Source organism: Alligator sinensis, unplaced genomic scaffold (genome assembly GCF_000455745.1).
Source record: "Alligator sinensis unplaced genomic scaffold, ASM45574v1 scaffold381_1, whole genome shotgun sequence".
Taxonomy (NCBI): Eukaryota; Metazoa; Chordata; order Crocodylia; family Alligatoridae; genus Alligator; species Alligator sinensis.
In genome coordinates, this window is record NW_005842440.1 from 776,844 (window position 1) to 789,916 (window position 13,073).

At 43.1% G+C, this 13,073-nt stretch overlaps 1 protein-coding gene across 25 annotated transcripts in view; it reads right to left on the minus strand.

Annotated features, from left to right (window-relative positions):
• RGS6 (regulator of G protein signaling 6) overlaps positions 1-13,073 on the minus strand; it is a 578,846-nt gene that overhangs the window by 42,596 nt on the left and 523,177 nt on the right. For 24 of the 25 annotated variants that reach the window (XM_025212001.1, XM_025212004.1, XM_025212002.1 and 21 more), the window contains one exon: positions 1,187-1,276. The exons of the other annotated variant lie outside the window; for it this stretch is intronic. In XM_025212001.1, the coding sequence (XP_025067786.1) occupies positions 1,187-1,276 (90 nt within the window). The remainder of the gene's footprint in view (positions 1-1,186; positions 1,277-13,073) is intronic. 25 annotated transcript variants of the gene reach the window in all.

The window sequence follows — 13,073 nt, forward strand, 5'->3', positions numbered from 1 at the left end:
CTATATTTGTCTCAGACCAGCTGGTTTTGACACCAGGCCAGTTTATGCTCCCAATTACATCATTCCAATGCAACTGATGCTAGGGCCAGGCACAGCAGAGGGTAAAGTTTGACTCATTATGTCATCATACACACTGTAAGGATGCACAGTAGCAACAAGGATCTAAAGTACCACTGGGATTTCTCCAAGTTATGCCAGTGCTCTGTCATTTGGCAGCACACAGAGTATGTCGGGGAGGAAAAACAGAGAACAAAATGATGGAAAACCACATGCTTAGGCTGCAATAATTGTCTTGGAAGTCAAAGCTTTACAGTAGAAATGGGACGTGCACATGCGTACATACACATGTGTACACACTCCTGGAGTAAGCCAAGAGGCAGAAAAAGCATTTAAGCACAGCCACAAATACAGAGATAAGTATCTTACCTCCCAACTCCCCCAAATGGAACAGAACTGGCTGGGTAAGAGCTGACTTAATCCTATATAACCAGCTACTCTTTTGGGTTGGGAATTCCTTGCAGAAAATAAGTTGCTGTCACCTTAGGACTGAAACCCTTTTCTCTTGTAAAGACTATCGCTCACTTACTGCTTGGATTGCAGTTACTTCTGGCCTCAAAAGAGAAGCAAAGGTCAGGGCGGGGCTGAGGGGGGAGAGGGGCAAAGAGCAGGGGAAAGGGAAGGAGATAGAGGTCAGACACCACAAGGAGGTCTACAGGTAAGGCATCCAAAGGGAAGGTCGTATTGTTAGATTTATGAGGTTTGCAGCATCTCCCCATTCTTATTTCCCTGAATAGCAAATGACCAGATTCATGGGCTCTAATTCTGATATACGATATGATCTTTGTCATGACGAAATGACAGAGCCATTTTAAATGCCTCCATTGAGTCTGGAAGACGCTGGTGCGGTATGAGCATCTTTTCCATGTTCTGTGTTTTGACTGGCTGGCCAGTCTATCTTTTCCCCACATCTGCCGAGGCCGTGTATGGGGATGCCGTACCATGGGCTTTTTTAGGTAGAGAAAACAAATGTTCTCATTCTTGTTTTAAAGAAAGAAAAATTAAAAAAAAAAAAAGAAAAGAAAAGAAAAGAAAAAGCAACAATATTCTTATTTTCACACTAGCAGCAAGCAGCAGGTGAGAATCAATAGGTGCTAAGAGGAGCAAGCATGTCCTTTCCAACAGGTACCTTCTTCTTTGCCAGCAATAAGTCCTGGTAAGCATTAGAACGGAGGAAACGTGCGTAGCTGTCACTCTTCATCAGCTTGTAAATGTGCTCCTGGGGGGTTGGGAGGAAAGCAGAGGTTAAGCACTGTTATCAAATGCCATTCAGAAACCACAGAGATTTCCTGGTCGTAGACCAAGACCCCACTGTGCTAGGCACTTCAGAAACACAGAACAAAGAGATGGTCCTTGCCCCAAAGAGCTTCAATATATTAATCTGAAGTTTAAAAAGGAATTGATTTTGTAAAGGCCACAACTTTTGTCCCAAAGCAGAGAAGTTATTCCACTTCTGTCTGTTCGTTTTATCCAATGACAATTAAATGCAAAAATACCACTTGACAGGGTCGAGGGCACACAGCCCCCTCCCCTCGAGTGCACACTCCATCTGGCCTGCTCGGCTTCTGGCTTCACATAAGCTTCCCCTCTTGGCTGCCCAGTAGGTTAGCTTTGATGAGATGGAAAGAGGATGTTCTTGGCCCTGCTCAGACCCTGGTCTAATGGTTAAGAAACTTTGCTGGAAAGTAGATGTAGTTTCAAATTCCTTCTGAATGAGGCAGCCTAGAATCTAAGTGTCCCACTCCACAAGCAAGTTTCTGAGCCACTAAACTATTGGGCTAGCAGGCAGGAGAGCCATCCACCTTTTCCAGAAAATCACTAGCTGTGGTTTTCTGTGACCAATGTTTCAGGGATTTACATAGCACTCATTTACATGGAGCTGACATGCCTTCCAAGTGCATGGAGAATAAGTGCCTGGAACAGATCCTTTCTCAGTTTTTTCACAAGAGCAAGACCTGTTGTGTAAGTGGCTACTTACCCACCTAAAGGTGAGTTGTATTTGGGCCTTAGTGTCTTGTCCTTATAATTTTCACAACTAATGACAATTTCTTTTGAGACAATATGAAACTTGCAAAATGAAACCTGGGTGGGTAGAGTGACTCTGCAGTCCATTTCCTTGGTCAGTTTTCATGCATAATTGAACAATCCCTTAAACTCAGCCATAATTTTCTAATTCTTCTCTGAACTCTTAAAAACCATTGTGCCAAACACCATGAAATCAAGTCCAAATTTTATTGACTGAGGAAATGCTTGGTATAGTAGAGAGGGAGAGCCATATGCACAAGAGGAAAAACAGGAACACTGGATGTACTTCTAGTCTTTGTCTGTGGAAGTCTTTTTTATTATGTGCAATTTAAACTGTGCAGATTTTTATCACATGAAATATTTTCCCCTACCTCCAAGTGTCAGTGTCCAGATGTGCATGAATCTTTAGGAGAGAGGAAGAGATAGTGAATACTTTGGTTGAACTCTGTATGTCCGCAGTGTTGGCAAGTCAAGTAAAGCTCCAGCACCTTTATTGCTTTGGCTAATCTGAGGGCATAAGTAATTGCCTAATTCAGTTCTCTTTTTACTGTACTAAGACAGGTATTGCTGGCCTTGTTTTGACTCAAATACAGTTTAATCTTAACCCTTTGGTGTGGGTAAAATGGATTAAACTACATAAATTAACTATGCGTATATCATGGATTGTGTGAATATGAATTGTGTGAATATGAATTTTCCTATCAACTCTTATAGTATTTCAGCCAGCAAGATTTACTTCAACTAAATTCAAGCATCTTGAGGACTGATTCAGTTTGCAGCCTCTTGGGCGTGTCTACAGGTGCACATTTAATGCTCATTAGCCCAATTTAAGGCACATTAAGGGCATGAATCTACATGTGCATGTCCTTAATGGACCTTAAACATGGCAATTTTAGGATATTTGAGCCTAAATTTGATTTCTGCATAAAGCAGGTGTCAAATTTATGTGCAAATAGCTGAGTCACATTAGTGAACATGTAGACACGCTAATGTGCATTAACACATGGTGTGTCCATTGATTTTGGACTAACTTGAGTCCCAAGTCAGTCTGCACACCCGTGTTGATGCGCTTTATAGTGTGCATGTGTAGATGCATGCCAAAATCACCTTAATGTGCATTAGGCTATTGTGCATTAAGTTTAGGCACACCTAAAAGCTTGTGTACACACACCCCTTATGTCACTAATTCCATCCCCTAAAAATGACCTCCTCATAACTGGCTGAGAAGCAAACTGAATGCTTATAAACAAAGTCAAAGTTTTGCCTCCAGGGGCTAGGACCAGTGTAGCAGTGATCCCCTCTGAAGAGGGAACATGGAAGGAGGTAACATTCCTGGTCTTTGGAGAATAATGGGGCCTGGACTGTCCTGGAGGTTAATGTTAGAGGTAGGGCTGGGCGTATTACTGATGTAAAAGTTCCACCTTCTGAAAACATGCTGGTAGTATTGTAGAGGCTATGTTCTAAGTCTCTAAGTGCTGAACATAGATGTAATCCTCTTTAGCACAGACACAAAGAATATTTTAGTATTGGAGAAGGCTGTAGGGAAGTCTTATCACACAAATATGCTATAATACAGTTATGGGTGTGCTGCATTGTTAGTACAGATGTTTTGGATGCTCTGTGGATGTGGGGAGACTGGTGGATGTGGTATACCTTGACTGTAGCAAGGCTTTTGATACGGTCTCCCACAACATTCTCAAAGACAAGCTAAGGAAGTACAGGCTGGATGAATGGACTGTAAGAAAAGCTGGCTGGAGCATTGGGCTCAGAGAGTAGTAATCAATGGCTTGATGTCCAACTGTCATCTGGTATCAAGTGGAGTCCCCCAGGGGTCGGTCCTGGGGCCAGTGTCTTTCGTTCAATGTCTTCATCAGTGACCTGGAAGATGGCATAGAGTGCACCCTCAGCAAGTTTGCAGATGACACCAAGCTGCGGGGCATAGTAGATACACTGGAGGGTAGGGCTAGGATTCAGAGTGACTTAGAAAAATTGGAGGATTGGGCCAAAAGGCATCTCATGAGGTTCAGCAAGGACAAGTGTAAAGTCCTGCACTTAGGACGGAACAATCCCATGCACCAATACTGGTTGGGGGCTGACTGGATGGGCAGCAGCTCTGCAGAAAAGGACCTGGGTGTTACAGTGGACAATAAGGTGAATATGAGCCAACAGTGCACCTTTGTTGCCAGGAAGGCTAATGACATACTGGGCTGCATTGGTAGGTGTGTTGGCAGTAGGTCCAGGGAAGTGATTATTCCCCTCTATTCAGCCTGGTGAGGCCACATCTGGAGTAATGTGTTCAGTTTTGGGCCTCCTGCTACAGAAAAAATGTGGACAAATTGGAGAGAGTCCAGCAGAGGGCAACAAAATGTTTTGGGGGCTGGGGCACATGACTTATCATGATAGGCTGAGGGAAATTTAGTCTAGAGAAGAGGAGACGGAGAGGGGATTTAATAGCAGCCTTCAAATACCTGAAGGGGGGTTCAAAAGAGGATGGAGCTAGACTGTTCTCAGTGGTGGCAGATAGCAGAACAAGGAGCAATGGTCTCAAGTTGCAGTAAGTAATGTGGAAGTTTAGATTAGACATTAGGAAGAATTTTCTCACTAGGAGGGTAGAAAAACACTGGCACAGGTTACCCAGAGAGGTGGTGGAATCTCCATCCTTTAAGGTTTTTAAGACCCGGCTAGACAAAGCTTTGGCTGGGATGATCTAGTTGGGGATGGTCCTGCTTTGACTAGGGGCCTGGACTAGATGACCTCCTGAGGTCCCTTCCAACCCTAATTTTCTATGATTCTATGACTAATGGAAAAAAATAGTCACCCATAGGGTTGGAGGATGTGACACTCTCCACACAGACAGACTGCATATTCTCTGAATCACTGCCTCAAGTGGGTGTCATTTCTGTAGGCTGTTGTTTGGGATCATACACATGACAGTGAAGCTTATATTTAGATACCTGGAGTTTTCTGGAGAAAAAAGTGATGCCCATTTTAGTAATAAGGTGTGAAAACCTCATAGTGACAAAGATAAGTACGAAGACAACATTGGGTATTGGCAGAGGAGAGAGATGCCCCAACCCAGAAGGTCAGTTAGCAGTACAGCTCCTGCTTCAGGGCTGCAGCTAGGAAAATAGTTCTTATAGATGTCAGCATGACTTCTTGCATTTGGTCTTTGCTAACAAGGAGTAAGGACTGTATGTCTAACTGGGAGAAGACAAAAAAATAACTTGACTTTTGACATGAAATAAACAGCAAGCTGACTCCTGGACTGTATTCTTACCATGAAGGACAAGGTAGAATGGCACCTAAAGCTCAACTGTAGATGTAGTCATGTAATTGGTAGCATTTTCTAGGGGTTTTGTGTCCTGAACCAGAAAACAGTGACATCGCTATCTTTCCATTTGGGGGCAGAATGACATAATGAAATTAATAATTAGTCCTAAACTGTGAATATTAAAAAGAAAAGAAGGCTAAGGGTAGGAAAATGAGTACTTTCCAGAGGCAAAGCTTGCTCTTTGGTTGCAAGAATGTAAGGGTACTCTTTTGAGAAGCCCTTGACTGATAGCAGGGGATCATTTTATAATGCTGATCATTTTGTAACATAGCAATGTACTTTACACATGCCTCCGACACTAACCTTTATGACACTTCTATCCACAGCAGGGTGTTGGCAAGAAATCTGAGACCATCCTGCCTTAAGCTGGCAGAACATTTCCTTTCATTTTATAGATCACTAAACATAGAACAATTAGTCATCTACTATAGGTGCAGTGACTATAGAAAGCAAATACATCACTTGTATAAACCACAAATCAGGTGAAACCCTACACATTAAAAGCTGTTTCACTGAGATAGGTTTGACCAGGGGTAGGCAACCTTTTTTGGCTGGAGTGCCGAAAAAACCACAATGTCTACCTTGGAAGATGCCGGAGTGCCGACATGCCGGAGCCTGGAGCAGCTGTTTGCAGCCTCCCAGCTACAGTCAGCCTACGGAGCCCAGGCTGCTTGCAGCAGGGCTTGCAGCCTCCCAGCTGCGTGCTGGGAGTAGCCTGGGCTCCAGGGCTGGCAGCAACTGCTTAGAGCCCAGGTTGGCGGTGGTGTGCCAAGCAAAATGGTCTTGCGTGCCATGCTCAGCATGTGTGCCGGGGGTTGCTGACCCCTGGGTTTGACCATGATTACCCACGGTGGCCTAGTCATAGAAGTGACTTAGGAAGTTTATGGTCTGCCTTACTCATTCATCTGGAAACATCTCGTCCCAAGGCCTCAATTCCTTAGGTGGGGACACAGCACACAGTAATGGATGCTGACACCATGCATGCAGATTGCTGCAAAATACAACTGAGGAGGTGCTGCCACTGCCCTACCTTTTATCCAATGATCTAGTGGTTAGGGCACTCACCTAGGAAAGAGGAGACTTGGGTTCTAGATCTCCTCACTCTGAGGGAACTCAAACCCACATCTCCCACTTCCCAAGAGATACCCTAGTAGCCACTAGGCTATTGGAGTGGAATAGATTGGGAGGAGGGTCACGCTCTGCCACTCCTGTTGATACTGGCCCCTGGGATGAGCCTGATATGGGTCCAGGAGAAAAGCAAGCAAGTGCCCAGTGAAGAGGGCTGCTCACTCCTCCAAGTAAGGAGGCTTACACCTTTACTTCAAGCTCCTTCTGCCAGGACTGTTTATGCATGTTACAGTAGAAGGCTATTGCTTAAAGAACAGCTGTGACCCTGACAGAAGGGACTCGATCTTAGGCCATGTTCAAGATTAAATTTGGACTACTGTGTGATACACTGTAATTAAGGCTGCTGTCAGGTAGGCATCTTCCTTCATCACAGTCTGTATCCTGAGATTATGGAGGTGAAGCCCTAGGTCTCCCCTAGGGATCTTCAGAGCCCAGACCTGTTGATTTGGATCACCCTTTACAAAGCTAACTCTGGACTGACCTTTCAAACGACAAAAATGAGCTGCTCCCTTTCTTTACCTGTAGGAGTACAATTGAACAGTTAGGAGAGTGTGTATGTGAGCACATGGGTGTGAAGAGTTTCTTATTTTTTCCTGAATGTGGCAAGAGTTGTTGCTATTCTTATTTCTTTGTGGAGTGTGCTATGTAGAATTGCATGTGAACTTCCATGAAAGTTTGCCTTCTGTGCCTATGGGCCTCCTCTTTTTGGTAGGCAATTTAATCAATTCTATGGTATGTAGCTGTTGCAGGAGGCCCTGGTTTTAGGACACATGTTAGGACTGTTACGCGGTCTAGTAGGGCGGATCTAGTAGGTGAGTTCTTTCTCCTAAAATATTCCAAAAGGAAGTACAGGTCCATTGCTTCAATCTTTGAGACTCCATACAGTAATTTTGGGCTCCTGAGCCTGAACAAGAAGTTACAGAACCTTTTGTCTCCAGTGTTTTGGATAAAAATGCCCTTTAGTGTAGAGAGCACTACAAAGCATAGAGGGCCGTATGCCCCATTGTGTGCTGTTTGTGAATAGTGTTATATAATGAGTGATAAATTTTGTAAACAATTGCAAAGCTGTCATTAAGCTGCATGTTTGGAAAAAATAGTAAATTTTAAAGAGGAAAATGTTGGCATTTCTTTGAATTAGAAAACAAAGAACCAACCAGGTAGTAAATCATGGAAAATTTCTTTACCACAGTTATGAGAGGCTGAGAGGAAATCACACCCCAGCTACAGCAGACAGTTGAAGTGCAGGGAAGTAAACCCTGATAAGATACAGCACCCCTTTGGGTTTTTTCCTCCCTTTGCCATATCTCTGGAAGGAGATGAAGGACAAGCTCTATAAATTTTCTTGACAAGAGGGAAAAGAAAAAAAAATCAAAGTTTGAAATCCAGACAGGAATGTGGGAGGTGGATGAGATAACAGAAACTGTCTCGAAGCTGCACCTGCTTCAAATCAATGTTTTGCAACAAGATCTCAAGTCTCTCTCCCCCTTAGCAGTCAAAGCACAATGACCCTGGCTAGGGCAGAGAGTGGCAGCCAGCCAACCAACCAGGGCCTTGGGAATACCAGAGAAATATGCTGCAAAGAACAGAGTGATTTAGAAAAATAATTGTGTATCAGCCTCTTCTACACTGTGTACTTGACAGAGCTCAGAGAACATTTTCTTCAGTCATAGCATCCTTTTCAGTGGGAATTTCTGGCTATTTTCTCTTAAATGTGTGTTCAAGACAAGAGCAATTTTTGTGGTTGGAATCTGATTTATTTTCCAGGCTGTTATAATCTTGCCTGCTCTGCACATGGTGTAAAATCTCCCCAAAGCCCAGGCCTTTTAGGTTTGTAAACTCTGGGTTTGAGTATAATTTTCTCTCAGCCTTCCACCTGGATGGCATTCCAATAAGCTCCCAGATTTTACCTTGCTAATCGAGTTCCCTATAGCCAGAGGTAAATTTAGGTGTAAGATCATCCAATATGCTCGACTGTGGGAGGAACAGGAGACAACTTGAGATTCTCTGTAGCTTGGGTGTTTCAAGGTATAGTTTTAGACAAAATTAATGTATAATATGTTCTTTTAGGGTAAAATTAACCTCTCTACAGACTATTTATGCAACACTTACCTATGTTATTTTACCATTTCTATTTCCTGGGCCATCCTAAACACAACCAGCCCATATTCTGTAAGTTGTTTGTAGGCCTTCCATGGGTGTTTAGGGCACATTAAATTGGGTATTAAATTGGTAAGTGGCATGTACATTACTTTGGGATCCATTTGGATTGAAATGCACTGTCAATGGAAGACAGCACTAGTTAATTCCTTTATTCAAAAAATAGAAGGGAAATTTGCAGAAGGTAAGACAAATGGAAATATAAAGTGTTGGGCAGGAAGCATTAATGTTTACAGAGAAATCTGACTGAGTTTCTACTTTGGGGCATCGGTGAAGTGTTTATTCACACATCAAAGGGCAGATCCTCTGCTTCTGTGAACTGTCAGAAAGTCAATATAACTAAGATGATTCACACCAACTGAGAGCTGCTTGGTTTATATGGTCAACAGAGCTCTAGGGTTGGGCTAAATCCTTCCCTGGCCTCTAACAGTGCACAGAGAGAAGAAGGGAAAAGATGGCAAGAATAATCTCTTCTGACCACAAAAGCAGCAGAGCAGGATCTCCACATATTGCTAACAAGATGCAGCTGACTAGTACATCTGCCTGTGTGCCACCCCGCCACATGAGCTCATCTGCTGGTTAGGTGGAAAGTTTAGCTCACATACCAGACCAGCAAGCAAATACACTGTAGTCATCAGACCAGTGGGTACCCTAAACCATATTACTTATGCTCCACTGTACATTCCCCTAGGTTGCCCTCAGGAATCCCATCCTGGCTGACGGGGCTTCTGACATCCAGCAGCGCAGGCACATGGACCCTCAGACATGCCCATGCAGCAAAAGATCAAAACAAGCCCTAGCACAGAGTCAGTTACACTGAAACACTTTCTGTGACACTGCTCCACTTAATGTTTTTTAAAAGGTTGCTGAACCAATCACCATTAAATGAGTGCTGAGAACTGCACTGAACCTTGCTTCAGCCCTGGCAGAGGAAAGTGCCACATCATCACTGGAAGCAGAAGTAGCTGGGAGCAGATATAGTTCAAGTGATGCGTTCACTGTATAGCAGAACAAAGGACCTTCATCCTTGCCTTTGGTGAACCCTAAAGAAATACCACCCATTAAAAACTCAGAGACTTTTCATTCAAAATAACCTCTCACCTCCCAGAGTCCTTGCTAACGGATTCCCCTGGACTTGTTTTTTTTCTTTCATCTGTTTCTGTTTTCACTTGCTGCCATTCTGCCCTTTCAGCAACTTTGTGCAGCTACTGCAGAGGTGTCAGCGTGCCCCAACTATAGCAAAATTATGAAGCCTCTGGCTTGGAACCCCCTGCTTACATTACCGCTGTGCCATCAAGCATTGTTGTACTTAAATATTCCTACAGTTTATGTTGGAGCCCAACATCTTCAGAGATTTATAGTATGGCTATGAAATGTTTCAGGCTGATAACTGACATACAGGTCTTGGCCTGAAAGTGAATTGCTCTGGAAAATTTGAGCAATATCTATTTGGCCATTTTCAAGCTACTTAAGTGACACAATAGATTACAGCTGAAGTTTCAGCCAGCGTTTTTTTCTTTACATTCAATCATGGAATTGTTGTTATTGAAAGAAACTGGTGAGTAATTAGAGCGTAACAGAGGCTCAACTCTTTGATAACTGGCAAGCATAATACCATGCCTGAAATAAACACAGGGCTGAAGGTACAGTAGCACAGGACAGTGAACCAGGCAGAAAACAACCTTATGGTTTGAATGCTTATTCTGGGTAATATGCAGAAATCCTATTTGTCTATAGCTAGAAATATAATGTAAAGCTTTATTTTTAATTTACAATATGTCAATGGCAATACAATGAAAATTTAGGACTGGAGCTACTAGAAATCTATGTAGCAATTAGATTTTTGTATGTTAACAATATAATGGAAGTGCTGAGCTACCAGGGGTTCTTTTACATGTACAGCATGGGAGCGCACAACGTTATACAGTGCTGGAATGCAGCATGATCAAGGGGTCAGCTTGGTTCTACAGGAGGATTTAGAGCTAAATATGGAAACAGCTATCCTGGGAGACAGGAGTGGCCTCTTGGTATGCTAACTCCATATGAGCAGCTTTAGGTTTAGAGAGCATTGATTACTACTGAGAAGCTGATTTTCCCAAGGTGGGCCCAATCCTGATCCCTGGCAAAAAGGCTGAGCGAACAGGCTTTGCATAGTGGACCAATAAAGGAGATGGAGGAATGGAATCCCCCAGAGAGGACAAGACACAGAACAGGCACAGCCTCTATGACACATAGTAATGGTTGTGGCTTGTGTACATCCTTACACATAGTTGTGTATGCATGGGATAGAGTTATTAAAATCATTGGTCAGACTGCAGTTGGAGTACTGCATCCAGTTTTGAGCGCCATACTTCAAGAGGGATGTTGATAGACTTGAGAGGGTCCGGAGGAGGGTCACTCGTATGGTTAAGGGCTTACAGGACAAGCTCTATGAAGACTGAGGGGCCTGCACCTTTTCAGCCTCCTTAAGAGAAGGCTGAGAGGTGATCTTGTGGCCGCCTACAAATTCATTAGGGGGACGCAGCGAGGGATCAGAGATGCTCTGTTCACAAGGATACCTCTTGGGGTAGCAAGGAACAATGGTCACAAACTGACAGAGCAGATTTAGGTTAGATATCAGGAAAAACTTCTTCACAGTAAGGGTGGCCAAAATTTGGAATGGGTTTCCAAGGGAGGTGGTGCTCTTTCCTACTTTGGGGGTCTTTAAGAGAAGGCTGGATAGGCATCTGGCTAGGGTCATGTGATCCCAGCAATTTCCTGCCTATGCAGGGGGTCGGACTTGATGATCTGTTGAGGTCCCTTCCGACCCCAACATCTATGAATACAGATGAACTATGAATTCTGCCATGACACCAGTCCATCTGGAACCTTCCTCTTTCTGTTCCTCTGAAGAAAAACACTGCCACGTAACTGAGCTTTACGATATGCAAGGACATAAATGAGCATTCTGCACCCACAGACTTAGACAACAGCGAAGGGGTTGGACAGGGCCCTAAAGAAGTAGCCTATAACTTGTCAGTAGAGAAAGCTACGTTCAAATAAGTGCCACCACTATGATAAATCAAATCAGCCCTTCCTGGAGCTGTAAGAAGAGAACCTAAGCTGGGTAGTGTGCAGATCTGTACTCCTTGCAAGTTACTGCAAGGTGTCATGTGCAATATGCCTGCTCTGACTGGAGTTCTCATATCAGAGTTTGGCTTCAGAAGTTGTATATTGGGTCATCATGAAGGGGCTGCTACTGTTTACGGGAAATGGTTTTAGCCCACTTAAGAGGCTAGGTATATCCAAGGGCTTGTAGGCCACTGCCCTTTGGGGAAATGTTGTGTAGATCAACCTGTTGACTAATTTACCTCTTATCTCATGGTCACATCTTTGGAGAAATCTTCTATTGTTGCATGTGAGGTGAGGACTTAATCCCTAACCCTGTGTCCCAGTGCAGTGCAGGGAAGCATACAACTCCTGATGTATTAATATACATAAAGACCTTGATAAAGGCTGTCATTTTAGACTTTAGATTACAAGACAATTGCCCAGAAGCAGTGAGAATTCAGGATTATCAGCCCAACAACAAGCTAAAATGAAAGACAATTCAAAAGTAAGATAGAGTTTAATATTAGCAGAATAAATCTATGTTCTTTTCACAGTGTTAGAAAACTGGAAGCATTGATTGTGGAGCATCTGCTAGGTAGAGCTTGATATCTTTTACCATCTGAGTTCCACAGTTAAAAGTTATTAAGGTCTAACACTTCATTTTTAGTGTTCTGATTTTCAATACATCTATTTAATTGTTCTTCTGAATGAATTTATGTCAGTTTTCAGTTTTAGATATCTATTTCATTGTAGAGTGCTCTGTGAAAACCCCAGGGAATATCTTCATGTTTTGGTTTGAATATTAATGTAAATTTAACTGATAGGGTTGGGTGCCGAGAGCTCTGGAAAGGACTATGTTTTTCCAGTCACAATAGATGACATGTGGATAGGATAACTATAGAGAAATGGAAGGAGATGTTACTCCATTCAGCTCAAAAGTGGAATGTAAGGACAGAATAGAGCAATTTAACTGTTTTTCTGCACAGTCTCTTTCAGAGGATGGTAGCGCAAATTAGTGTTAATTAGGAAAAGAGCATGATCTGGTGCTAAAGAGCAAGAGAGCAAGAAAGAGGGACTGTTGAGTTCTATTCTGCATTTTGTTACTAAATTACTATGGAATAAGAGCAAACCTGTGAATTTCTCTGGATTGCCTCCGTTTCCACATCTTTATTTCATTAGACATCGAAGAGTATATATCTATATAGGTGTGGGGTGTCTGGGTGCATGGAGGGGAAGAAAGACCAAACTATTTGCTTAGAACATGCCCCGAAGGTCTTGCTAGGGA